We start from the raw sequence: 26298 nt of genomic DNA, 5'->3' as shown, positions 1-26298 counted from the left end.
TCTTGGGAGGAGGTCTATTCCTTCGTTGACCGTGAGAGCTTGTCATGGGCTAAGTTGGGACTCCCCTGCAGGGATTTGAACTTTCGAAAGCCGTGCCCGCGGTTATGGGCAGATGGGAATTTGTTAATGTCCGGTTGTAGATAACTTGAACCTTAACTTAATTAAAATGAATCAATCGAGTGTGTTACTGTGATGGCCTCTTCTCGGCGGAGTCCGGGAAGTGGACACGGTGTTGGAGTAATGTTTGCGCAGGTTGTTCTCTAGTTTCTCGCTCGTGCTTTGCCTCCTCTTCTCGCTCTCTTTTGCGAATAAGTTAGCCACCATATTTGCTAGTCGCTTGCTGCAGCTCCACATATATATATACCTTGCCATACCTATAAGCTTAAATAGTCTTGATCGCGAGGGTGCGAGATTGTGAGTCCCTGTGGCTCACAGATTACTATTACACCAGATGCAGGGCCTGATGATTCCGCTCCAGGAGACGCGTTTGAGCTCAAGTGGGAGTTCGACGAAGACTCTCAACGTTACTATGTTTCCTTTCCCGATGATCAGTAGTGGTGCCCAGTTGGGGGTGATTGGGACCGTGTCGCATGTTGGGTTCTCTTTTATTTTGGCGCCGTAGTCGGGCCATGAGTGTTTGGATGATGTAATGTTATTTATGTACTTGATTGACGTGGCGAGTGTAAGCCAACTATGTTATCTCCCCTTTATTTATTTATATTACATGGGATGTTGTGAAGATTGCCTAACTTGCGACATATGCCTTCAATGCGATTATGCCTCTAAGTCGTGCCTCGACACGTGGGAGATATAGTCGCATCGAGGGTGTTACATGACTGCAGTGTCAGCGTTGATGCGGTCTGATGAATGCAACACTTGTAAGACCCGACGCACCCAATGAGTCGTCGATTCTCCTTCCTCGTGGACGTAGGCATCTAAGTCCACTATCGACATAGGCTGCTTACATGTATCCTTGAAATTACTGATAAACCGGGCTCGTAATTGGGCCCATGAACTGATAGAATTGGCCGGTAAGCTTTTTAGCCAAGTACGGGCCATTCCTTCAAGCATCATGGTGAAGTACTTCGCACATGCCGCATCATCCACATCAAGCATCTCCATGGCCATCTCATAGCTCTCCACCCATGTCTCTGGGGGTTGATCCGCCGTGTAATTTGGTACCTTGCGCGGGCCCTTGAAATCCTTGGGCAGGCGCACATTGTGTAAAGCGGGGACAAGGCAAGGCACCCCCAAAGAACTAGAAGTAACACCGGGTTCGACCGAGATAGTTGGACGAACCGGCGTAAGCTGCCGAGCCTGATACTATGCGGCTAACTCGGCCTCCCTGCGCGCTCGGGCCCGGTCCACCACTTCTTGAGCGTTATCAGCACCACCCGCCTGGTTGTTGCCGCGGGGTGCTCCATGTCATTCATTACTTGACACTGCCGGTTCATCCATACGCCTGCTATAGCTCCGGCTTGGACGAGGGGTCGAGTGGATCCGGTCGCGGCTGTACGAGTATGCTTCCTGTTGGACCAAAGCTGTCCAAAGAAGCTCCTTGACCCGTCGCGTCTCTACCGCCTGCGGTGAGTCACCTTTAATTGGAATGGCCTCCAGCCGTGCAGCAGCAGCAACGAGATTGTCCATCGGATTGGAGTAGTGACCCGGAGGTGTTGCAACAGCCTGAGGTATAACGGTGTTTTCACGAGGCAGATCCATCAGACGGGGCTGAACCGGCGCACCGGTCCCAGGAGCTTCCGCCCGGTTTCCCTCAAGCGGATTACTGGTTACTGCTCCTGGGGTGTTGAAAAGGTCTCTAGCCTCGAAAACCGGAGGCAAACGGGATCAGTACCTCCTCTTCATGACTTTATGCGACGCGTTCTAGTCCAACATGAGCCTGTAGGCTTGTGCGTCTAAAGCAGCCCGCTCTGTGGTCATCCTGGCATTCTCAGCTGCCAGGTCCGCCTTGGCCTGGGTGATCTGTTCCTTCACCTTTGCAATCTCCGCGTTGTGGACGTCCTGATCCGCCGGGTTAGCTTCTGCCATAAGCACAGCCAATGCATCAAATAGATCTGATAGGACTTGAGCCGGCGGGCGTACAGAGCTTCCTGCCCCGGCAGCTGTCGCCGCTACTGAGCCGGAGGTTATTGGCGCAGCGGTCAAAGAATGAAGCGCTGCTTGTGTGCCGGCCATGAATATTCCAACTCGGTTGGGTAGATCAGAGGGGTCTGGAATACTGTTGCCATCGGAACAGCCCCCAATCCGGCCATCTTGTAGCTGATATAGAGATTCGGTTTCCCCGGTTGATGACTCATCGTCGGAATAAACGACGGTCTCGCCGCGAGATTCTGATCCATCCTCATAACCTCCTCCATGGATGACTCCCACGAAGGCACGCTTCACAGCCGGTTTAACCCGGGCGGATCACGCACGCTGAGCCATTTCGACAAGGTCGGTGCAGATGTCCGGCTTAGGGCCCGGTTCACCGATCTTGCCGATGAAAACGTGTATGCCACCAAAGGGGACCCGGTACCCGTACTCAACTGAGCCGGCCTCGGGGTCCCAGCCTGCATCATCGATGTAGAGCTTGCCGCGACGACTCTTAGTCATCCGGCCCACATCGTAGCCCTCGAGTCCTTCAAAGCGGCCCTCCAAGAACTTGAAACCATCATGCGATAGCCCCACGGCGGGCGCCAACTGTCATGGTTTTGTCACGGCAGATGTCCTCATGAAAGGACTTAGTCATGGAGCCATCGCAACGGGTTAGCTTGAAGGGGTTAAAGCGGACATAGGGACGCAAGAGAGTTTATACTAGTTCGGCCCCTTCGATGAAGGTAAAAGCCTACGTCTAGTTGTGATGGAATTGATGGGGTTTCGATGACTAGGGAGCAAACAAGCTTCGCCTAAGTCTCGAGTTGTTGTCTGTTGTCCTTGAACCGCCGCCGGGTCGTCCCCTTATATACATGGGTGACGCCCGTCGGTTTACAGAGTCCCAACACCGGCTCATATATGTGTTCGGTTTGGTCTCTACTTATTCCTAACTTACAATACAAGTTTACATACCGACGCCGGTTTACGGCTACAGGCCTTAAACCAATCATGGGCTTTAAGCCCTCATCTACCTTCATGGGCTTTAACATACTTAACTACTGATGAAGTTAACCCGGCCCAGATAGGCCGGTTTACGCCCAGTAGTTATATCCCCAACACTGGCCACGAGGGTGGGGGGCGCGCCCTACCCCCCTGGGCACGCCCTCTGCCTCGTGGGCCCCCTGGTGGCCCTCCGATGCCCATCTTCTGCTATATGGAGTCTTTTGTTGAGGAAAAAATCATAAGCAAGCTTTCGGGACAAGACTCTACCGCCACGAGGCGGAACCTTGGCGGAACCAATCTAGGGCTCTGGCGGAGCTGTTCTGCTGGGGAAACATCCCTTCGGGAGGGGGAAATCATCGCCATCGTCATCACCAACGATCCTCTCATCGGGAGGGGGTCAATCTCCATCAACATCTTCACCAGCACCATCTCCTCTCAAACCCTAGTTCATCTCTTGTATCTAATTCTTGTCTCCAAGTCTGGGATTGGTACCTGTGGGTTGCTAGTAGTGTTAATTACTCCTTGTAGTTGATGCTAGTTGGTTTACTTGGTGGAAGATCATATGTTCAGATCCTATATGCACATTAATACCCCTATGATTATGAACATGAATATGCTTTGTGAGTAGTTATGTTTGTTCCTGAGGACATGGGAGAAGTCTTGCTATTAGTAGTCATGTGAATTTGGTATTCGTTCGATATTTTGATGAGATGTATGTTGTCTCTCCTCTAGTGGTGTTATGTGAAGGTCGACTACATGACACTTTACCATTATTTGGGCCTAGAGGAAGGCATTGGGAAGTAATAAGTAGATGATGGGTTGCTACAGTGACAGAAGCTTAAACCCTAGTTTATGCGTTGCTTCGTAAGGGGCTGATTTGGATCCATATGGTTCATGCTATGGTTAGGTTTACCTTAATACTTTTGTTGTAGTTGCGGATGCTTGCAATAGAGGTTAATCATAAGTGGGATGCTTGTCCAAGTAAGGATGGCACCCAAGCACCGGTCCACCCACATATCAGATTATCAAAGTACCGAACGTGAATCATATGATCGTGATGAAACCTAGCTTGACGATATTCACATGTGTCCTCGGGAGCGCTTTTCTCTATATAAGAATTTATCCAGGCTTGTCCTTTGCTACAAAAAGGATTGGGCCACCTTGCTGCACTTTATTCACTTTTGTTACTTGTTGCTCGTTACAAATTATCTTATCACAAAACTATTTGTTACCTATAATTTCAGTGCTTGCGGAGAATACCTTGCTGAAAACCGCTTATCATTACCTTCTGCTCCTCGTTGGGTTCAACACTCTTACTTATTGAAAGGACTACGATAGATCCCCTATACTTGTGGGTCATCACTGAATCCTCCGTGCAGCGGGGCAGGGAGGAAGCGCTCCGGCGATGAACACTGGAGCGCGAGCACGCCCCCATGCTCCAAAACCTCAGGACCAGAGCCAGCGCGGTGATGGGCGCCATCTGTGACTAGAATGCGCCTCATCCCCACTCGGACGACTACGCCAGTCACCTCCTTTTCTTCACTGACGTGGTGACGCGCTTGGAGAATCGATCCGAGAGGGCTCGCGTGCTTGTCGAGGAGAGGAGCCGCGGCCTGCTCAAGCGTGCGTTCTCTCGTGTCTTCAGCCATCTCTAGAACACCTACCCCAACTTTGACTTCGACGCCGCCATTGCTCTAGTGCCCCAGGCCATCCGGGATAACCTGGAGCACTGGGATGAGGACAATGTGGACGCCCTAGTCAGGGCCTTCACCTCCGAGGATGGTGCGGTGGTGGTCACTGCAAATGGAGGCGGCGTGGTGGACGATGGCAAGGGTGGCGTCGGAGATGGCGGCAACGATGCCGATGACGGAGATGTCGGCGATGGTGACAGCGATGCCAGCGATGCGTCTAAGGGCGACCCGGAGGATGCGGTGTGCGACATGTCCGATTGAACCCACGCTTCTTTGACGCTGACCCTGCATATGAAAGCTCGGGCATGGCCCTGAAGGTTGTAAGAGCATTTCGGGAGGGGAAGCCCCTCATGTAAACAGATTATTGCTTTTGTTCTTTAGGCTAGGCTAAAGATGTGTTTCCATAAATCTATGAGTCCCGCCATGAGCCTACTGCTGCAGTTTACCTTTGTCCGGCCAGTTCTGGACCGGGCCACGAGGTCTTGAGTTCCGGAGGAGCCTGTCGATCCGCCCGAGGGGGCCTCGCGAGAAGCGAGCGTTTAGCCATGGAAGGACGTGTGCGAAGCATGCACATGCCGTGCCCAGCCCCCGCTCGCGAGGAGCTCTCAAGGGGGGAGGCAGCAGGTGTGAACCCCGAACCAGGGAAAGGAGCCAAATCGCAAGAAATCGCACGAACGAGAAAAGACACCCCCGCGCTTGTCAACGAAAATTTAGCTTCAACTTAAATCCAAAGCCAGAAAACAGGGCTACAAAAAAAGAGATGAAAGCAAATGGCCGCGTCCGGCACCTAGTCTAGTCTTCTTGTCTTCTCACCAGCGGGAGCTAAGTGCTGCCACTAGTCGTGGGAGGGAGCCCCCGAGGCCTGAGGGCGGCACTCCTGAGACTCCGGGGCGTGTACAACCCCACTCATTATTATGTGAGAGTGTCACGAGCGGAGATCTTCACAGGCGCGAGCCTTACTTCATATCACCAGACGAGTGCCCCGCCTTGCGCCACCCTCGACCACTACTGGGGGTAACCGGTAACTAGGATGACACCAGGGGGCAAAGGGGACGCCAACGGCGCCCTCGGCTACCATGGGTCCTCTACCGGGGGAAGGCTCGCCGGCACCTCCCCGGCAGAGGGCCTACCTCTGGGGGATGTCTTGCTCCGTGCGATGCAGGGAGGGGCCTTGCTCCCGGCTCCTCCCCGGCAGCCCCCAGTGCGCTCCCCCTCGCGGAAGGGGGCCGCCGAACTGGGGCCGCCGTCGGCCATCGTGACCTGATCCTCCTGCGACCCATGGTTAGCGTAAGCTTGTTCCTGAGAGATTAGTGGTACCCTATAGCTGTTGTTGCTGGCATGGTTGGTGAGGCTTTCGAGAGGCTCCTGGAAAGCCCCAGTTTCTAGTGCCTCCTCCTCCCAGCTCGGCTCGAGGAACGAGCCGGGGTCGTCTTCCAGCGCATACTCCTGGTCCATCATGCGGGGTATGTAGGCCTCCGAGGCCGCCGCCTCGAAGACCTCGCCGTGGTGCCCCATGCTCCATGTTGCCCAGCCCAGCGCACCGCCCAGAGGTTGGTAGGGCGGCACCCCACCGGGGCCGTAGGAGGCGACGCTCGTACCTACACTCGTTGGAGGTGGCGGGGGTGCGATTGGGCGTCCGGTGCCGTTGGCCACGCCAGTGTCGATGGTGCCCAGAGGCGCGCCCGGGGGCGCACGGGCGCGGCGAGGCCCGCCATGCGATCTGGCCGCGGCCTAAGGTGTGAGCAGGGAGCAGAAGGGAGGCGCTCCCGAGGCCGCGGTGTCCAGTAGCTCGGCGATGTGCTCCAGCAGTGCATCCCGGCCACTCTCCATCAGCCGGCATCGCAGCAGCTCGCGAGCCACCGTGAGAGCAGCCCTCATGTTTGCTTGTTCCCATCGGGTGTGCGGCGCCGTGGCCGCGGCGTGGCTTGAAGCCCTTGCAACTGCCCGTACTCAGCGTGGAGTAAGGGTGGATGGCGCTTGACCGCGCCACCCGCGCCCTACAACGCTTGGCGGTGCGCGTGCTACCTGGGGCATGGGGTTGAGGTCTTCTTGGGCAGGCGGGGCCGCCCGGGCCGGCCAGGCTCCCCACCGGTCGACGTTGGTCCTTGGGTCGCCGGACATTGGAGCTGCGGAGTGTCGAGGGATTGACTGGCGAAAGGAAGACTCCGACACACCCCTACCTGGCGCGCCAAATGTCGGATTTTAGGTTGCGGCAAAACCCTTGAGGTTCGAACGCTGGGGTGCGCATGAAGATCTCCGCCCTCTCTAGCTCGCACACTCAACGATCTCCCGACCTAGCTTCAATGGACCCAAAGAACACGAGACACAAGATTTATACTGGTTCGGGCCACCGTTATGGTGTAATACCCTACTGCAGTGTGGTGTGGTGGATTGCCTCTTGGGCTATGGATGAATAGTTACAAGGGAAGAACAGCCTCCTGAGGAGAGGTGTTCTTGTGGTTGGTGAGCTTGTGTGTTTGAGGAAGATCTGGATCCTCTCTCCCCTCCAGACCCGTTTTCCCTACTATGGTGGTGGCTAGTCCTATTTATAGAGGCCCTGGTCCTCTTCCCAAGTATTGAGCGGGAAGGGATCCCACAACGGCCAAATTCGAAGGGAGACAACTAGTACAAGTTATCCTGACAAAAGTAGTCTTCACCTGCCAAAGGCTCTGGTGGTGACGCCGTCTTGGGCTCCACGGTAACCTCCGTCCTGCCGTCCTACTAGTCTTGGTCTTGTTGCACCGATATGGAAACCTTTGCCTGATGCCTTGGAACTCCTCGCCCGCGCTTGCCTCCTTAGCACCAAGGAGGAAGCAAGGACACTGCGCTTGCTGGCGCCCGCCTGGTCTTGATCGTCATGGCTTACGTCATTGGAACCTCGCGAGGTTTGCCTTGCCTTGATCTCTCCGCCCCTCGTGAGCCAGCCAGGTGAGGCCACCCCTGAGGAGGTCTTGCGTCGTCCGCCTCGCGAGGCTTGGCCCCTCGCGAGGGTCTTGGGTGTTTGCTGGTGAAGATGGGCCGTACGGGGCCGCTGGAGGAGCCATGCCGCGGACCGCAGGCAGGCAAGTCTGGGGACCCCCGTCCCCAGAACGCTCAAAAATGCACCTGCTACCTTTCAAAGATGTATGGCCGCTATATTCCCTGATTTTTGTGAAAAGATTGTTGAGGTTTTCATTGATGATTTCTCCATTTACGGAACTTCTCTTGATGATTGCTTAAGAAACCTTGATCCAGTTTTGCAAACATGTGAAGAAACTAATCTTGTCTTGAATTGGGAGAAGTGCCACTTTATGGTTAATAAAGGTATTGTCTTGGGGCATAAAATTTTTGAAAGAGGTATTCAAGTGGATAAAGCTAAAGTAGATGCTATTGAAAAGATGTCGTGTGCTAAAGATATCAAAGGTATAAGAAGTTTCCTTGGTCATGCTGGTTTCTATAGGAGGTTTATTAAAGACTTCTCTAAAATTTCTAGGCCTCTCACTAATCTCTTGCAAAAAGATATTCCTTTTGGTTTTGATGATGATTGTGTAGAAGAATTTGAAATACTCAAGAAAGCCTTGATTTCTGCACCTATTGTTCAGCCACCTGATTGGAATTTACCCTTTGAAATTATGTGTGATGCTAGTGATTATGCTGTTGGTGCTATTCTAGGACAAAGAGTTGATAAGAAATTGAATGTTATTCATTATGCTAGTAAAACTCCGGACAGTGCCCAGTGAAATTATCCTACTACTGGAAAATAATTTTTAGTGTTTGTATTTGCTTGTGATAAGTTCGGATCTTATATTGTTGATTCCAAAGTAACTGTTCACACTGATCATGGTACTATTAAATATTTTATGGAAAAGAAAGATGCTAAGCCTAGACTTATTAGATGGGTTCTCTGGTTACAAGAATTTGATTTGCATATTATTGATAGAAAGGGAGCTGAGAACCCCATTGCTCACAACTTGTCTAGGTTAGAAAATGTTCTTTATGACCCACTACCTATTGATGATAGCTTTCCTAATGAATAATTAGTTGTCATAAATGCCTCTCGTAATGCTCCATGGAATGCTGATTATGCTAATTACACTGTTGCTAAATTTATACCACCTAGTTTCACATACGAGCAAAAGAAAAAGTTTTTCTATGATTTAAGACATTCTGTTGGGATGACCCACACCTTTATAAAGGAGTAGATGGTGTTATTAGACGCTGTGTACCTAAGCATGAACAGGAACATTTCCTATGCAAGTGTCACTCCGAGTCTGATGGAGGACACCATGCTGGAGATAGAACTGCACACTAGGTATTGCAATCCGGTTTTTATTGGCCTACTCTCTTCAAGGATGCTTGTAAGTTTGTCTTGTCTTGTGATGAATGCTAGAGAATTGGCAATATTAGTAGATGTTAGGAAATGCCTATGAATTATTCACTTGTGATTGGACCATTTGATGTTTGTGCTTTGATTATATGGGACCTTTTCCTTCCTCCAATGGGTATACACATATTTTAGTTGATGTTGATTATGTTACTAGGTGGGTAGAAGCTATTCCAACTAGTAGTGCTGATCATAACACTTCTATTAAGATGCATAAAGAAGTTATTTTTTTTGAGGTTTGGAGTCCCTAGATATTTAATGACTGATGGTGATTCACATTTTATTCATCGTGCTTTCCGTAAAATGCTTGCTAAGTATGATGTTGAGCATAGAATTGCATCTCCATATCATCCTCAGTCTAGTGGTCAAGTAGAATCGAGAAATAGAGAGATTAAATTGATTTTGCAAATGATTGTTAATAGATCTAGAAAGAATTGGTCTAAGAAACTTGATGATGCATTATGGGCTTATAGAACTGCTTATAAAAACCATATGGGTATGTCTTTGTATAAAATTGTTTATGTAAAAGCATGTCACTTACCTCTTGAATTAGAACATAAGGCATATTGGGCTATTAAAGAGCTCAATTATGACTTCAAACTTGCCGGTGAGAAGAGGTTATTTGACATTAGCTCACTTGATGAATTGAGAACCCATGCCTATGAAAATGCCAAGTTGTTTAAAGAAATGGTTAAAAGATGGCACGATAAGAGGATACAAAAGCGTGAGTTTAATTTAGGTGATCATGTTTTCCTATACAACTCTCATTTAAGATTTTTTGCAGGAAAGCTTCTCTCTAAATGGGAAGGTCCTTACATTGTTGAGGAGGTCTATCGTTCTGGTGCCATAAAAATTAACAATGTCGAAGGCACAAATTTGAAGGTGGTAAATGGTCAAAGAATTAAACATTATATGTCAAGTAATCCCATAAATGTTGAGACCAATATAATTGACACCGTAACACCGGAGGAGTACATAAGGGATACTTTCCAGAATGTTTCAAACTCCGAAAAGGAATACGTATGTGGTACGGTAAATAAACCGACTCCAAAACATTTCCAATAGCAAATTTTCTCTGTTTTGGAATATTTAAAAAATTAGGAAAATTAAAAGTAGTCCGAAAGAGACACGAGGCAACCACAAGGGTGGAGGGCGCGCCCCTGCCTTGTGGCCACCTCGTGTGCCTTCTGGACTCCGTTTTCTTGCACAATACTTCTTTTGGTCAGTAAAAATTCATTATATAATCTCCCGAAGGTTTTTACCACCGTACCACGACAATATCTCATGTTTTTGTTTTGAGCTATTTCTGCAGCAGATTTAGAGCAATATGTCGTCCCAAGATTCGGAGGGAGAGAGTTATGTGGTTGATTACATTGCAGACCCCAAGGTCTATGGGGATTTGGAGCATTATGGTTGGACGACGGAGGAAGAGGAAGACTATGATCTGAAAGGAAAGGAAGAGACAAGTTTCGATGAAGAGGAAGTCACACTACCCCAACCTCGGGACATGCACGTGGAGTTCAAAAAGTCAAGTCTCCCGAACGAAGCAAAGAAACCAAAGATCGAGTTTATCCCTTTTAGTCTTCTGTAGGAGAGCAAGCAAGAATTATGCAGAAGGATATTAACACTGGAACAGGAGATCGGTGAGCTGAAGGAGGAAAATTCCACCCTCAAGCATAAGCTGAGGAAAAAGGGCAAGCCTACATCATCAACAACTTCATCATCACCACATCCGAAGAAAGAGACATAAATACATGGGTATGGGCACTCCCCTTGGCAATTGCCAAGCTTGGGGGAGGTGCCCCGGTATCGTATCACCATCTCACCTTTATCTTTATCGTTTTTCTTAGTCTAATCCTTTTGATTATATCTCGATCTAGTAGAATAATGTTTTTAGTCTGATCTATCTTTGAGTTTTGCTTTATGTCCCCTCTATGTAATCGAGTCCTTGAGTTATATATAATAAAGAGTAGTTTAGAGTTGAAGGCTTTGCTATCTTGCTATGATCTTGAGGGAATTAAAAAAAGAAAAGAATAAAAATAAATAAAAGATCATATATTTATCTCACGGAGAGTAATGACTTCACATATAAAAAGTATGATGCATAAAAGTTGTTGAGAGTTGACAAACATAGTGTTGGTCATTGTTGCAATTAATAGGAAGTAATAAAGAAAGAGAGGCTTCACATATAAATATACAATCTTGGACTATTTTGTAATTGTGAGCACTCATTAAAATATGACATGCTAAAAGGTTGATGTTGGACAAGGAAGACAACATAATGAGTTATGTTTTCTTATATTCGAATAGAAGTTATATTGTCATGGATCCTCCAACATGTTGAGCTTGCCTTTCCCTCTCATGCTAGCCAAATTCTTTGCACCAAGTAGAGATACTACTTGTGCTTCCAAACATCCCTTAAACCCAGTTTTGCCATGAGAGTCCACCATACCTACCAATGGATTGAGTAAGATCCTTCAAGTAAGTTGTCATCGGTGCAAGCAATAAAAATTGTTCTCTAAATATGTATGATCTATTGGTGTGAAGAAAATAAGCTTTATACGAACTTGTGATATAGAAGAAATAAAAGCGACGGACTGCATAATAAAGTTCTTTATCACAAGCGGCAATATAAAGTGACGTTTTTTTGCATCAAGATTGTGTACATCCCACCATAAAAGCGCATGACAACCTCTGCTTCCCTCTGCGAAGGGCTTATCTTTTACTTTTATCTTCTATCCTTACAAGAGTCATGGTGATCATCACCTTTTCTTTATAGGCCTCCTTTGGTTCATAGGGTAGGAAAATCGTAGGAATAGAAAAGTCATAGAAAATGAGATGACATGTATCTCACATCCTATGAGTAGGAATAGGAAAGAAGATTCCCTTTGATTCATATCATAGGATTTTTTTCATTGAGTCTAGGCTAATGTTTATTTTCTTATGAATTGTGAAGGATAGGAAGAATTCCTCCATAGGAATAGGATTTCATTCCTACAAACCAAAGAGCTCTAAAGGAATATTTCCTATAAAAATCCTATCCTATGAAATTCCTACAAGATTCCTCTAAACCAAAGGAGGCCTTATAATTTTTCCTTTGACAAGCACTATGTGTTGAAGAGATCCGGATATATATAGGGTAGGACTATTCTGATCCTAGTATCAGAATAACTATTCTAATCACATCGCGCATATATAGGGGAGCGACGAGATGCTGCCGAGATTTAGAGCAACCCGACTGGCCCACCTTGCACCTCCCGAAAGGCCCATAACCTGCTCCACGAACTTCTTCTCCCCAGACTCGACCAAACAGAAAACGCCGCCGCCGCGGCCAACTTCCCTCCCGCCGCCGCACCAAGGCTCCCACGCGACGCCTCCTACCTCTGCGCACGGCCGCCCACCTCCCGCGCGTCGCCGCCTGCCTCCACGCGCTGCCGTCCCACATCCCGCACGCCGCCGTCCCACATCCCGCGCGCCACCGTCCCACATCCGCGCGTCGCCACCTCTCCTCCGTTGGCCGATGCCTGCCTCCGCGCACCGCGACCTCCTCTCTAGCGCTCTGCTAGCCTCCCACTACCTCCTTCCACTACGGCAGCGGCTTCCCTCCCCTGCGCGCTGCTGGCAAACCACCGGCAGCAGGCTCCTTCGCCGGCCGTCGACCTTACCAGCGCCGCTGCCCAACCACCGCTCTCTGTCGACCAGGCTTCTGCGCGCACCCTCCTCTCCCAGGCCCCCTCCCATAGGTATTGGAGCCTCCCTTCCCTGACCTCGACCCTGTTTTTTCTCTCCCTCCCTCTCCCTAATCTCTCTCTCTACACTAATCTCTTTCTCTTCTCCTTAGTCCCTAGCCCATCGCTGAATGCATACGCTGCACCACAGGTTCCTACTCCACCGTGCCTCGTCTCTTCTTCTTCACTCTTCACTTCTCTAGTGTGTGCACACAAATTTTTCGCTAAAATGTCTATGTGCACTAGTACCGGTGTAAGTACATTCTAGGTCTTGATACTGTAATATGGCAATACACCTTTGATGTATTTGTCATGCTTTCTATATCGCATTGAAACTGGCTGCAGTTCAGTAAGTAGATTCTGAAATGGAGAGTCTAGGTATTTGCTTATTTTTGTTCAATACAAGTATTAGCTCACCTATCGTCAATGTAGGTTCCAGATGAACTTCTTGTTGAAAGGGTGGTTGGCAGACGGCTGCATCCTGAAACGGGGAAAATATACCATCTAAAGTATTCTCCACCTGAGAATGAAGAAATTGCATCCAGGCATACACAAAGATTTGATGATACAGAAGAAAAGGTTAAGCTGAGGTCGCAGACGCATTATCAAAATATCAAGTCCTTGGTTTCGATATATGAAGATGTTATAGTCAAGGTAGGCGATTTATCTCCTTCGTACTTAGAACGCTCTGTCTTATTTCTCTGCTCAAGACTGATATGCTATTCTACTTCGCGATGTCTATATTCTGTCGAGTTACCTTACCACATCACATATTAGTTTGAAGTCAGGGGAAAAAGTATATGAATCGACAGTCATGAACATATTTATGTTCTGCTACTTAGATGGAGTAGCTCTTGTTATTGTTAAATTCCTTGTTCCTCCATGGCATTCTTTATTCTATTGTTTTTGTCAAGGTTGTGTATCGCTGCACCTTCAACTAAAGATTTATTTATTTTCCTTTTATCTATTATACGCTTGTACTAGTATGGTATTCACTACTACTAATGCAAGATATAGAGCAACAACAACAAAACTCACTGAACAAATACTTCATAATCATGATATATCTAGTTACCTGTAACTTACATGTATCTCTTTTACTGTCATCTGTGATTTAGGTAAAAAGGAAATACCACGGTGGAAGATGTGTTATGTGAGATCGACAAGCTGCTCACTTCCAGGCTTGATAAGAAAATAGAAATGGTGGCTAGCTAACTCATAAGCAGAGAAAGCTGTGCGAACCACACATGTGGTTGAAGCATGATTTTATTTTATTTTTTCAAGACATGCAGGTGACAAAGCATTGGTAGGATGATATTTAGAAAGCCCTTTGTTATTCATGGATGTAAATGCGTCACTGTTTTGTAATGATCTTTACTAGGACTACATTGATATAACGTGCAATTGGAAGGATTGCCTTGAGTTTGTACTTTACAAAAATAGTACCAGTTTAGTGCGTTCGTTTTCCCTTCTAGCTTAGTCCTTGCCTGCTAACTGATATAGCTTGGATTACTGAGAGTATTTTCCCTGTGTGTTCTGCACTTTAGGTTCAAGTTCATCGTGCATCCTCGACGTAGCGCAGCTCCGGCTCCTCCCCCGCTTGCTGCCAGGTCTGTCTCTCCTTCCTCCCCTGCTCACTGTCTTGTACGACAGTGGATGCGGCTACATGATGGAACGAAAGCCGTCCTCCCAGCACCGGCGGTTGTACTACACCCTACAAAAAAGAACAATCGCTAGTTCAGAATCAGAAAAAAGAGAAGTTCAAGAAGAACAAAGGTACTGCCTTCACTCACATATGTTGTTTGCAACTATCTTCAATTTCTTCGGTAGCTCGTATACATTTTGCCAAAAGCTAGTACTTTCAGAATTGTAAAGTTGATAGTTGGGCTGCAGGGACAACTATGATGATGGCGATTGAAAAAGGATTCTGAAATAATATTATTGAGACTGAAGGCCTTTGATCCATGATGTCGGAGAATTCCAGGGCTTTTTTCCAAGGCGGCCGATGGCTTTCGAGAGATGTGTTCATATCTCACAAGTTTCTACGGGTTCAAGTTCATATATATAAGAAGAAATGCCAATTTTGTTGCACATATGTGTGTGAAGGAGGCACTGAAAGTTGATGTACTTGTTATTTCTTTTCTTGTAACCCCTACATACCTGATTGAGACTATTCAGTCACAATTATTTTTGCTTGCCATGCCCCGACGCCTCCTCCATCTCGGTGTCGCGGTTACGAACCAACATCAATTTGCTGGTCACTGCTAGCTGTTATTGTGGTTTGTCAAAGAAAGTTTTGGAAACGCCTTTCAGCAAAGACAAAATAATGAAAATACCAGTTATCAAAATTATGGGTGAAACAAATAGGTACGGAAACTCTAAGCCAAAAATGGCAATCTAACATGTATGACATATCCAAGAAGTTCAAAAATGAAACATAAGGGAGTGTGAAAAGAGAAAGAAACTAAAAAAGAAATAAAACATAGAAAGTTCACAAGTTCGTAGAAAAATTTCACATAAAAATACAGAAGGTGGATCACTTATATAAAAATGAGAAAATTCAGATTACAAACAAATGTATATTACAAAACACAGCAGGTCAAACTGAAAAACAAAGCAGTTCAAATTTTTATTATAAAAATCGATTTTCCAAGTTTCTAAGAAAAAATTTAGAAGTTGAAATTTAAGTAACGGAGTGGTTCGATATATATTTGAAAAACTCAAATTTCCATTACTAAACATTGGAACAAAGAAGTTAAAATTAAAATGTAAGAGCAATTCGATACTTATAAAAAACTTAGATTACACATTGCCAAAGTAATAAAAAACAAGAAGCTCAAGTAAAGAATAACGGGGTTGTTCAATGTATAAAAAAAATCAAATTCTTTCGGTATCTAGGAAAAATAAAAGAATGAAGTCAAATGTTTTAAAAAATGTTTGATATTCACTTAAAATGATTTATTTTCAACTAAGAATAATATAAGAAGTTTAAATTTTAAAAACAAAGAAGTGTGAAGTTCATAAAAAACGTAGATTTTTCTCATTAGAAAAGAATAAAATGGAGAAGTTCGAACTAAAATAATGGGACCATTCAAAAATGTTTATCAAAAATGGTTTTCCCCATTTAGAAAATCGCATAAGTTCAAACGAAAATAACGAAGCGGTTTGATGTTCATTAGAAGCTAGGATATTTTTTGTTACTAAAAGATATAAAACTAGGAAGTCCAAATTAAAAAAATGAAGAAGTTTGGTGTTTACAAAGAACCTAGATTTACCTCACCTCATTGCTAAAAAATAATAAAATCAGGAAGTTTCAAATTTAAATCACGGAGTAGTTCGATGTATAATAAAATCTCATATTCTTCCAATTTATTGGAAAAAAATTGAAGTTCATTTAAAAAAGGGTTTCAGTGCTTATTTCAAAAGGTTTTTTATTTTCTAAGAATAGAAGAAAGAAGTTCAATTAAAAACTTATAGATGTTCGAAGTTAATAAAATAACTCAAATTTTTTTCATTGTTAAAGAATAAAATGGGGAAGTTCAAATTAAAAATTGAATAGTTCTAAAAACAGATTTATCCATGCCTGAAAAGTAAAAGCCAAGAAGTTTAATTTGTTAAACAAGATCAGGACAAACATTAGATTAAAAATGGATTTATCAAGTTTCTAAGTAAAAACAAGAAGTCCAAATTTAAAAAATGGAGAAGTTCATTTTTTAACTAAAGAAACTCAAATTAAAAAAATTGGATAGTTCGATTTATACAAAAAACTCAAATTCTTCTTGTTTGTAGGTAAAAAAAGAATGAAGTTCAATTTGAAAAAAAGTTGTTCGATGTTTACTTACAAATCATTTTTTTCTTTCCCAAAAATAAAACGAAGAAGTTCAAATAAAAAAGCAGAGAGGTTTTAGAGTTCATAAAAAAACTAGGATTTACATGCTCAATTTTGATGAGTGCTCTAGAAGTTAGGGCAAAAAAGAGTAGAGAGCAGTTCAAATAGATAACAGCCAGACGTTCACGTACTACATAGTGTGTGTTTCTTATGAGAAAATGTTGAATAAAAAGGCAAAGCCTAAAAAATTTGTTGCGAGAAGTTCAAGTGCTTGGCGAGGGGAAGTTCAAAAATAATTGTGAGAGAGGTTATCCTATTCAACAACTTTTATTTTTCCTAGAAACGTAATCTCAAATGGCAAAAAAACAAAACAAAAATTTTGCTTTAAAAAAGTAAAATCCTAGAAGTTCAATTTAGAAAAACGATCATTTGATTTTCATGGTTTCAAAAAACCCCGAGAAGTTCAGTTTAAGGAACCTAAGAAGTGCGAATTTAAAGACTCAAATTTTCCTTGGTGCTAAACAAATAAAAATTGAGAAGTTCAAAATAAAAAACAGAGTAGTTCGATGTATACGGAAAAATCAAATTATTTTCGTTTCTAGGAAAAATAGAAGTATGAAAGTTCAATTTAAAAAAAATTGTTTGATGCTTATTTGAAAACATATTTTTTCTAAGAATAAGACTAAGAAATTGAAATTAAAAAACTGAGAAGTTCGACGTATATAAAAAGCTCTGATTTTTTCTCGTTACTAAAGAATAAAATGAAGAACTTCAAATTAAAATAAAAGGAACAACTAAAAAAGGTTTACAAAGTGTTGATGTTTATTCAAAAATCCAGGATTTTCACAGATATCCGTTTTTGTTGAATTATCACCGATGAAGTTCACATATATCCATTTTTGTTGAGAAGGTAGTCAAATTTGATAGTTATTTAAAAATCAAAAACAATTCTTTACTCAAAAATATAAAAAGGTGAAGTTCAAATTGAAATGACAGAGAAGTTCAGAGTTTATTAAAACCTAGGATTTTCCTGTTCAAAAAATAAAAAACACAACGCCATTTTTTGCACTTTTGAAACAATTCATAAATGAAAAAATGGTTGCTAGAAGTTCAAGTGCTCGGCGAGGAAAAGTTCAAAAAGTCTTATGAGAGAGGTTCACCGTGTATTTAGATATCCAAAATACATAATAAGGATGTTGTTTTTTGTGTTTTAAAATAATTCTTTCAAACCAGAGAGAAGTTCAGAGTGATAACAACCGGAAGTTCATGTACTGCATGGTTTGTGTTTAATTTAATAAAAATACAATAAAGTGAAACAAAGTGAAGTTCAAACAGACATGCCCCAGAAGTTCAACTACTTCAATCAGTGCAAAAAATAGCACGTCAAAAACAAAGTGAAGTTCAAACAGACATGCCCGAGAAGTTCAACTACTTCATGCAGTGCTTTTCCATTCACGATGAAGGCACAAATCATGATCTCGTCATTTTATAATTTACTTCAAAATGGCGGGAATATTATTTGTCTAAGTTCAAGTCCTTGGCCGGAGAAAGTTAAAAAAATTATTGTGAGACTGATTTGTACAAAAGGAATATCATTTGTGTAACACTGGCGAATGGAAGAGAAAATTACAAATGAAAATACGTCACAGAAGTTCAACGTGAAAACAGCAGGAAGTTCAACTACTACGTAGAATGAATTTCAGATAAAAAACTTTTAAAATCGTCACGAGTATGAAAAAATGATGAACGCGGGAAAGTTGCGTGTTTACAGCAGCTTTCGATCGGTATATCACTTGCTCAATTCCGGTGAGTGGATGGAGAGCTACGAGCATTGGATCGAGAGCTATGAGCAAAAAAGCACATGAAAAACAGAGTGAAGTTCAAGTAAACATGCCGAGAAGTTCAAGTTCTTCCCACGGTGCATTTTTGAAGAATATGTTTCGCGATAAAGGCAGAACGAATGATCCCGTCGTTTCCGAAATTAGTTGAAAATGGCTAGGAATCAGAGAAAACCATCAACATGAAAAAGTTTCGCATTTTCTGTAGCTTTTCAACGGTATATTATTAGCCTCATTCCGATAAAATTTGTAAAAATTACAGCGAAAATACGTTTTAGCCATTTTCAAAATTAACATAAAACCGTAATGAATTGAGAGAAATAATATATACCAAAAAGTTTCGCATTTCCCCAAGTTTTCCAGCGCCATATTATTTGCTGCATTTGGATGTAAGGTTAAAAAATTAGCTTGAAAATACAAACTCGGTGGAACTTGTATCATTTTCGAAATTACTTTTAAACCGTTCAAAATTAGAAAAAACTTTCAATAAGAGAAAGTAGCGCATTTTCATAAGCTTTCCAACGCCATATCATTTGCCTCGATTGGATTAGCCATTTAGAAATGGCGCCGAAAATACTAACTCGGCTGTTCGGTTTGCGAAAGTCTACGATTTTCCATATTACTCTTTAACTATACTGAATTAGAGAAAAACTTTCAACATGTGGAAGGAGCGGTTTTACAGCAGTTTTCCGACGCCATATTATTTGCCGCATTCCGATAAACGGTTTAGAAATGCGATCAAAAATACCATTCACGTTTTTTGTATGAAGAAAAAATGGTGTTCAAAACTGCTCTTAAACCGCTTACATTTTGCCAAAAATTTAACTTGGGTCATGATACTGGTGTCCATAGCTTTCCAACGGTATATCGCAAGCCCCATTTGGTCAATGTTGGCGGAAGTTCAACCTAGCACTTGGAGAAGTTCAGGTCGAACAACTCAGGCAGTAAAATTACAAAAAAAAATGCAATTTCATCACGACCCGAGAGCAAAATCCGCCAACAAGCGAGATTCCTATTTAAAACCAGTATTTACTTGCTAAAAATGTTTCTAGATTACACTAACATCATATAGAACACGACTAACCAGAATAATTTGCGGGGAAAGCCACGGTTGCGAAGATAGCCCAAAGGTCGGGTTCGTATAGAGGGAAGTTCAGGCGCGTTACTCAAGTAGTTCAGGTTGTGATCAGAATATTATTCTGATCCCGTGATCAGAATAGTGTTTATGTATATTCTAACAATATATATACAGCCGGTCTATTCTAACAATATTAGCAGAATAACTATTCTGACAACACTTACTCACTGCACGCTCAACGTAAATGCACGTCATTGTTTGAACCAAGTGTGTTGCAGTACTTACGCAAGTGAACTTCCCGTCGCAAAAAAACTGCACGCCGTGTTTTTCCGGTACTGTTTTCGCTCTAGTTTGTTAACCGTTTATCGGAACGAGGCGTATAATATACCATTGGAAAGCTATGGATTAGGCGCAACTTCGCCATGTTGAACACTTTTCAAGATTCCACACGGTTTAAGAGCAGTTTTGAAAATGGTGCGTCCCATGACGAGTGGCAGCGATCGTTTTTTTCACGATTTCTCCTAAACCGCTCGTCGGAATGAAGCAAATGATACACCGTTGGAAAGATATCGTCGAGGTGCACCTTTTTCATATTAATTATTTTTCTCTAATTCATTATGGTTTAAGAGCAGTTTCAAATTTACTAAATCACTGAATTCTGTTTTTCAATTTTTTTGAAATTTTTGATACTGTTTTCGGTCGAGTTTTCTAACCGTTTGTCGAAACAAGACATATGATATACCATTGGAAAGCTACGAACAAGGCGCACCTTTCATATGTTGAAATGTTTTTGAGATTCCTTACGGTTTTTAGTTAATTTTGAAAATCATACGGCTGACGTCGAGAGGCAGTGGCTGTTTTTTCGTGAAATTTTTATGAACCGCTGGTCGAAATAATTCAAATCATACGCCGTTGGAAAATTATCGACAAGACACAACTTTTTCATGTAGAATACTCTCTCTAATTCCTTACGTTTTAAAAGCAGTTTTGATTACCGAAAAGCGGACACTCTGTTCTTCACGAGAGCAAAATCGCCGTATGTACTACATCGGACAGAACAACGCACTGCTTCAGACGAAATACCGCACTGCATCAGATGGGCAAGTGCACTGCATGGTTTCTTTTTGTTTATACGTATTTTTTCTCGGACGTGGAAAGAAGAACACACTACTTCAGACCGAATACCGCACTTCATTAGATGGGCAAGTGCACTGCATGGTTTCTTTTTTATTTAGACGTATTTTTTCTCGGACGGGGAAAGAAGAACGCACTGCTTCAAACGAAATGCCGCACTTCATTGGACAGACAAGTGCACTGCTTGATTTTTTTTTGTGGGACGTAAATTTTCCTAAACGAGGTGGAGTGCACTTCATGTCGAGTGTTGGTGAACCGCAATACTTTATGAAAAGTGAACCTCGAGACTACCGTAAACGGGCTGTACTGCATCAGATAGAAAACCGCACTTATTTAGACTAAAAACCGCACTTCATTTGACAGAAAAGTGCACTGCATGATTTCTTTTTTGTGGGACATAAATTTTCTTTTTTTGTGGGACGTAAATTTTTGAAAACGAGGTGGAGTGCACTTCATGTCAAGCGTTGGTGAACCGCAATACTATGAAAAGTGAACCTCAAGACTACCGTAAACGGGCCGCAACACTACCGAGAGTGAACCGCTTGAGTTTTTTTTTTCCAAACTCAATCTTTTTTTACGTGCGTAGATTGGGCGAGTGGACCGCGGGGACTGAACGAGTGAACTACATATAATGAAAAGCGAGCTTCTTTGAGATATATATTTTTCCTTTTTACCAAGCAAACCACGGAGGAGTATTATACGAACTGCATGAGACAACAAAGTGAGCTTCAAAGCCACATCTAAAGTGCTGCACCATTGTCGTCGGAGAGCAGAAACTAAATAATTTGACAAGTACTACACCACTTTTTCCTAGTGCATTGCATGACTAAGCATAAAACTAACAACGATTTTGTGAGTACCGCACCACTTTTTAAGAGTGCACTGCATGACTAAGTATAAAAACTAACGACCGGATAGCGTCATGCAATTTTTCTGAAAATGGAAAAACAATCAACTGCACAACAGCCATCGGCAACCCATGCGTCCTGTGTTGCACACACACACACACGCTGTTCTGCATGGACGTGCCAGCAGACTGCACGGAGGGAGGCTCGCTATCCAAACTGCACGATAAATAGAAAAAATGCAACGCTGCATCAAACCGCACAACACCACCTTTCTTCCTGCAAGAACAAGTAAATTGAACCTCAAGAGCAAACAACAGTAGACTACATTTTACACTTTATAAGAAAAACACCAAAACAACGATCTGCAATAGGATCGGAGAGCCTTGCACCAACGATCCACGAGCCTCCCTCCATGTAGTTTCTGTCAGCAGTCTGCACGCCACGGTGTGGTTTCTCGTCAGATGACATGAGTGGGAGAAGCAGAAGCAGGTAGAAGATGCAGGGGGAGAGGGTGACTACCCATGTATGCTTCGGCCACGACCGGTGGGGGCGACCAAAGGTTCTTCTCGGCGGCCTCTCACCGGATTCCGCCCCGATGCCGCGGTGGCTAGTGTCCACAAGGACAAAACCGAGCTGCATATGGGGGCGCAACCGAGCTGCACTAGGGCGGCAGTTGCCGGCCCGGATCCGTCGCGGGAGGCACACGGGACGTGCGCTAGGGATGATTGCGGGTCCTGATCCGCCGCCGGTAGCATGCACTAGCGAGACGAATCGGTGTGTACCAATCTCAACAGGAGAGGAGGCCTGCAAAAGAGGATGGGAGAAGGTGGAGCTAGATCTGGCTACCGGGGCGTGCCTGGTCGTCACCGGTCGATTTTGTGGCCGGGGAGCTGCGGGAAGGCAGGTGAGGCGCGTCTGTGTGAAGCGCAGGGAGCTGGGAAGGTGCATGGAGAGGAGGCAGCGCGGGGATTGGGCTGGTGGCGCTGGGAGCCGAGGCCGCACCAGTGGGCGGCGGAGGGAGGTCGTCGCCGGAGGTAAAAGGAGGATACGGAGGGGGAGGGGATCCCGACCTTGTGGGTAGTGGATCCTGGCAAAAGGAAGGTGGACGGGGGGTTGGGTCGTGGTGCCATGTGTGGAAGATGGTGGGGGAGAGGGGGGTCGGTCGTGGGTGGAAGAAGGTGGAGGTTGGGTGGGAGGGCGCCGCATTTGGGTGGGGTGGGGTAGGAGGTGGAAGAAGGTGGAGGTAGATTGGGTTCATGTGGGAGCTGGGCGGTGGTTGCGTCCAATCGGGAGGTGGGGTGGGGTGTTAGCAGAATAAGACTAGGTTGTTAGAATAAGGTCTTAAGAGGTGTTGTTAGAATATACTTACCCTATATATATATATATATATATCCACTCGAATGTCATAAATTATTATTGTTGACATTACCCTTAAGAAAAAAAGTTGGGAGGCGAAACTATAAGCCCCTATCTTTCTCTATGTCTGGTTGAAACTTTGAACCATTAAGTATCGTGTGAGTGTTAGCAATTGTGAAAGACTAAACGATAGTTGAGTATGTGGACTTGCTGAAAAGCTGTTGAATTGGCTCTTCCCGATGTTATGATAAATTGCAATTGCTTCAATGACTGAGATCATAGTTTGTTAGTTTTCAATGAAGTTTCTAATTCATACTTTACCTTGTGAATGAATTGTTACTTTGGCATAAGAAATTATATGACAATATATGTTTCTATCCTAAAAATAATCATGATGCCCTCATGTCCGTATTTTATTTATTGACACCTCTATCTCTAAACATGTGGACATATTTTTCGATATCGGCTTTCGCTTGAGGACAAGCGAGGTCTAAGCTTGTGGGAGTTGATACGTCCATTTTGCATCATGCTTTTATGTTGATATTTATTGCATTATGGGCTGTTATTACCTATTTAGGTACAATAATTATGGCTTTTCTCTCTTATTTTACAAGGTTTACAGGAAGAGGGAGAATGCCGGCATCTGGAATTCTGGACTAGAAAAGGACCAAATATTAGAGACCTATCTTGCGCAACTCCAAAAGTCGTGAAACTTCACGGAGAATATTTTTGGAATAAAAAAATATTGGGCGAAGAAAGTACCAGAGGGGGGGCACCTGCCATCCACAAGGGTGGAGGGCGCGCCCTACCCTCCTCGGCGCGCCCTCCGGTCTTGTTGGCCACATGGCAGGCCCCCGACGCCCATCTTATGCTATATGGTGTGTTTTGACCTGGAAAAAAAAATCAGAAGGAACCTTTCGGGAGAAGCGCCGCCGTCTCGAGGCGGAACTTGGGCAGAACCAATCTATGGCTCCGGCGGAGCTGTTCTGCCGGGGAAACTTCCCTCCAGGAGGGGGAAATCGAAGCCATCGCCGTCACCAATGATCCTCTCATCGAGATGGGGCCAATCTCCGTCAACATCTTCACCCGGACCATGTCCTCTCAAACCCTAGTTCATCTCTTGTATCCGATCTTTGTCTCAAAACCTCAGATTGGTACCTATGGGTTGCTAGTAGTGTTGATTACTACTTGTAGTTGATGCTAGTTGGTTTATTCGGTGGAAGATCATATGTTCACATCCTTAATGATAATTAATACTCCTTTGATTATGAAAATGAATATGCTTTGTGAGTAGTTACGTTTGTTCCCGAGGACATGGGAGAAGTCTTGTTATAAGTAATCATGTGAATTTGGTATTCTTTCGATATTTTGATGAGATGTATGTTGTCTTTCCTCTAGTGGTGTTATGTGAACGTCGACTACATGACACTTTACCATGATTTGGGCCTAGGAGAACGCATTGGGAAGTAATAAGTAGACGATGGGTTGCTAGAGTGACAGAAGCTTAAACCCTAGTTTATGTGTTTCTTTGTAAGGGGCTGATTTGGATCCATATGTTTCATGCTATGGTTAGATTTATCTTAATTCTTATTTCGTAGTTGCGGATGCTTGTAGAGTGGTTAATCATAAGTGGGAGGCTTGTCCAAGCAAGGGCAGCACCCAAGCACCAGTCCACGCACATATCAAATTATCAAAGTAACGAACGCGAATCATATGAGCATGATGAAAACTATCTTGACAACAATTCCCATGTGTCATCGGGAGCGCTTTGCTTTATATAAGAGTTTGTGCAGGCTTGTCCTTTGCTACAAAAAGGATTGGGCCATCTTGCTGCACCTTGTTTACTTTTGTTACTTTTTACCTGTTACGAATTATCTTATCACACAACTATCTGTTACCGATAATTTCAGTGCTTGCAAAGAATCCCTTGCTGAAAACCGCCTGTCATTTCCTTCTGCTCCTCGTTGGGTTCGACACTCTTACTTATTGACAGGACTATGATAGATCCTCTATACTTGTGGGTCATAGGGGGGCGCCTTGGCAGGCGACCTAGGGCAGCCGCCGCCCCCTTGGGGCGCGCCCTAGGGTGCCTCCCCTCCACCTATATATATGAGAGTACGGGAGGGGTGCCACAGACCATGATTCACCAAGCCATGTGACGGTGCCCCCTCTCCCTCTAGTTCATCCTCTGCTCTAAATCCGTTGTGCTTGGCGAAGCCCTGCGGAAATAGTTTCACTACCACTGTCACCACGCCATCGTGCTACCATAACTCATCTACTACTTCACCCCTCTTGTTGGATCAAGAAGGCAAGGACGTCATCGAGATGAATGTGTGCTGAATGCGAAGGTGTCGTCCATTCGGTGCTTGATGGAACGGGTCGCGAAGGTGTACGACTACAACAACCGCGTTGATAAACGCTTCTGCTTAGCGATCTACAAGGGTATGTACATGCTCTCCCCCTATCGTAGATATGCATCTCCATGGATATATCTTGCGTGTGCGTATAATTTTTTTGTTTTCCATGCAACGTTTCCCAACACTTCAATGTCCATGAGAGATACTCCTCGGGGTCGTTGCTTCTGGAGAACTTGGGCATGTTGGACTTGAGCATGTCATAGCATTGTTCTTCATCATGTTGAAAATGGTGGTGTCACACGTGGCGCGGAGGAGGGTCTTCAATGTCATGATCCTCTCAATGGCCTTGCCGATTAGGACGCAACATGTGTGCCTGGTTCCTTCTTTCTTGTTGCTCCTCGCGGCGAGCGGCTTCATCTTGTCGTTCTTGGCGAAGTGCTTCTTATTGTTTGCACACTTGATGGCTACATGCGGCGACGACTCTAGTGGCCTCGTGGAGTGCGCGTTGTGCTTCGGTGGCTTGTTCATCACTATGTCTTTGTTCATGTCGAATTGCGTCGCCGTCTTGAGGGGCTTGACGTTGCGGTTGTGGAGGTTGTTCTTGGTCCTCGACATCTTGTTCTTGGCATCGCGATCTTTCACGTGCTCGGACTCGGTCTTGGAAACCATTGCCATGGATGGATTTTCTTGAGCTTGGTGATCTTGAGTGTCGGTGTGGCGAGGAGAACGAGCTCGATGAGGACTTGCATCCGAGGAGGAGTAAGCCGAAGAGTGGCGACTTGAGTGGCGCCGACATGAGGAAGATTTTGGGGAAGACGCGTGGGCCATGATCATGTTGCGGAATTCTTCCATTCATGTGGTGATCTTGGCGTTGAGGTAGTCCCGGTTTCTTGCTTCCGATTGGCATAGGTCGATGGCGAGTTGTTCTATGTGGTCGCCCAAAGCTTTACTTTCTTGATGGAGGGCTTGTTGGGCGATGAAGA

General features: G+C 44.6%; 1 protein-coding gene and 1 long non-coding RNA gene across 8 annotated transcripts; one reads left to right on the top strand and one right to left on the bottom strand.

Annotated features, from left to right (window-relative positions):
- The first annotated feature begins 12385 nt into the window (after positions 1-12385).
- Positions 12386-15075, top strand: LOC125513502. Of its 7 annotated transcripts, none has more exons than XM_048678632.1 (5): positions 12386-12890; positions 12989-13026; positions 13308-13529; positions 14423-14651; positions 14769-15075. In XM_048678632.1, exons 1-4 carry the CDS (start codon positions 12668-12670, stop codon positions 14450-14452), a joined length of 513 nt encoding a protein of 170 aa, XP_048534589.1. In that variant the 5' UTR covers positions 12386-12667; the 3' UTR covers positions 14453-14651; positions 14769-15075. The 7 variants fall into 7 exon arrangements, 2 of the variants coding, with proteins under 2 accessions (XP_048534589.1, XP_048534588.1); XM_048678631.1 differs by having other exon boundaries at positions 13994-14651; XR_007285964.1 differs by lacking the exon at positions 12989-13026 and having other exon boundaries at positions 13994-14651.
- Positions 15076-21651: 6576 nt separating this feature from the next.
- Positions 21652-23133, bottom strand: LOC125513500. Its single transcript, XR_007285960.1, has 2 exons — positions 22122-23133; positions 21652-22034 (listed from the first exon to the last, which is right to left on the bottom strand). It is a non-coding gene; the product is annotated as an uncharacterized LOC125513500 (long non-coding RNA).
- Positions 23134-26298: the final 3165 nt, after the last annotated feature.

Source organism: Triticum urartu, chromosome 6 (assembly GCF_003073215.2).
Source record: "Triticum urartu cultivar G1812 chromosome 6, Tu2.1, whole genome shotgun sequence".
In the NCBI taxonomy this organism is placed as follows: Eukaryota; Viridiplantae; Streptophyta; class Magnoliopsida; order Poales; family Poaceae; genus Triticum; species Triticum urartu.
Note: the sequence above shows the minus strand (reverse complement) of the source record. Positions and strands in the feature narration are given on the sequence as shown.